The 2,001-nt window shown below is 43.3% G+C and overlaps 1 protein-coding gene across 1 annotated transcript in view; it reads left to right on the forward strand.

The window, feature by feature from the left end:
• Cd59 (CD59 molecule (CD59 blood group)) overlaps positions 1 to 2,001 on the forward strand; it is a 12,693-nt gene that overhangs the window by 9,218 nt on the left and 1,474 nt on the right. The window contains exon 2 of the mRNA XM_029535738.1: positions 872 to 973. Within this exon, the coding sequence (XP_029391598.1) occupies positions 872 to 973 (102 nt within the window). The remainder of the gene's footprint in view (positions 1 to 871; positions 974 to 2,001) is intronic.

The raw sequence follows: 2,001 nt of genomic DNA on the forward strand, positions 1-2,001 counted from the left end.
AACACTGAGAAGCTAGGATCGAGGCTGTTTGAGATAGACATGCAGTCTCTCTTTCTCCTGAAGTCTGGGGTTGAGGAGCAAGCCTGAGGAACCTCTGAATCACAGGGGACAGGGAGCTCCTGTGTCTCTTAAGACAGGAGGGAAGCATGCTCTGATTAGCCCCTGGTTTAAACCTAACATATTTCCTTCCAAAGGTGAAGAATAGATGACTCCTCCCACCCCCATTTCCTCTGAAGTAATTGGTTGGTTGGTATGAGGAATGTCTTTATTGTTCTCTGATCAGCTGATAATGGACCCTATTTCCTGACTCTTTCCCCTTTGTGCTGAACTAACCAGTTCAGTCACATTGTGAAGTTGAGTTCCCACCAATGGAATGAAAGGTAGTTACCACCTCCACTCAGGTAAAAGACAGAGGTGATTTTAGTGAGGGTGTTTGCTAGCCCAGTTTTGCATACCCATTTTGAAAAAAAGGAAGAAACCAACTCCCTGAGTTACTTTTGCCCTACTTCTTCCCCCCCCACCAGTCATAAACTTCCTGTGTGAATCATAATGGTGGCTGAACCTCAGGGCAGTCCTGTAGGGAAAGAACTGAACTTCCCCTACCCTAATTAAATTCAGTCACATCTGAAAGTAGGAAGGGGACTATTTGGGGGAAAAGAAAGGATTCAGCAGGAGGGGGAGGAAGTAAGGCAGGGCAAAGGGAGAGAGTGAATGTGCTTACAATATATTGCAGACAAGTATGAAATTGTCAACGTTTTAGTTAAAAGATAAAAATGAGAAAGCTGACCTGGGCCTGTGCTCACTGATGACGGTGAGGTCTGCCAGGATCTAAGACACTGCTGGTTTCAACAGAGTCTCTTTCTGATTCTAGCTGTTAGCCTCAGATGCTACCACTGTGTAGACCCGGTTTCTTCATGCAAAACAAACATCACTTGCTCTCCTAGCCAGGATACCTGTCTCTATGCTGTATCCGGTAAGAGCCTCTTGTTTTCCTGNGTGGTCAGGGATNAGAACCTGGGAAANCTGGACCTCTCCAAACCTCAAGTAATGGCTGCCCTTTGTTAACACCAGTTGGTCACCAAGTACTGGGCACTAAGCATTTTCTATATACTTTATACAAAAATGGCACTTCTCACATAACCNTTNNGNCAANCTTCTGTGTGACAGATGAGAAAATGGAGAATCANATAACACAACAGNCAAAGGTCAAGCAGCCAACANTGGGTTTGGAATTTGGAAATTCATCTGATTCCAAAACTCGGGCTTCTTAGTAGTGATAATGTGCCTGCCTCCCAGTGTACCAGGGTCTGAGATAGAAATGCAAAGATGAAGAAAGGGTATTTGTCCAAACTTTTACNGTGGCCTGTTTGCCTGTTCCAAATGACTGTTTATAAATCTGTACACATGGAGTCCTGAGGGGACCTGGGATGAGCTCAGAGGATACTAAATGTCACATGAATAATAAGGAAAATTATTCATTTGCAAAGCCACACTGCAGATGCTTAGGACAGTGGCCTCAGAGAGCAAGGCCTTTTTGAGAAGAGAAGGAGTGTAATATGCACAAGTCCATATCACCTGCTTCACAGGTCAGCTGGACTGTGGGATCTCCATGTAAGAACTTAGCAAACGGTAGACAGGGCAGAAGCCAGCAGCTATGCCCTTTGTTTTTAGTGGTTATAGCTCTAAGATATACATGTTAATGATTAATGATGGTAAGGAGTGATGACCATTTCAGTGTAGTCTGGAATGTGAGATCAAACCTTTCTAAGAGATAACAATAAAAACTGTCTTTCATGGTAGAAAGGAGAAACCTTTCAGTTAATTAAGGACCATCCAAAGGTCCTTACTTAGTTTTAAAAATAGGAGTATCTGATGATTTTTATGTGAATTCCTGGTGTGTAGCTGAAAATCTAGGCTTTATGTTCAAAGTGTTGGAATACATGGGACAGAGGAGGGGGGCACATTGAAGACCATGTTAATTCACTGCTAAGGTAGAAAATG

The sequence above is a fragment of the Mus pahari genome, chromosome 3 (genome assembly GCF_900095145.1).
Source record: "Mus pahari chromosome 3, PAHARI_EIJ_v1.1, whole genome shotgun sequence".
Classification (NCBI taxonomy): domain Eukaryota; kingdom Metazoa; phylum Chordata; class Mammalia; order Rodentia; family Muridae; genus Mus; species Mus pahari.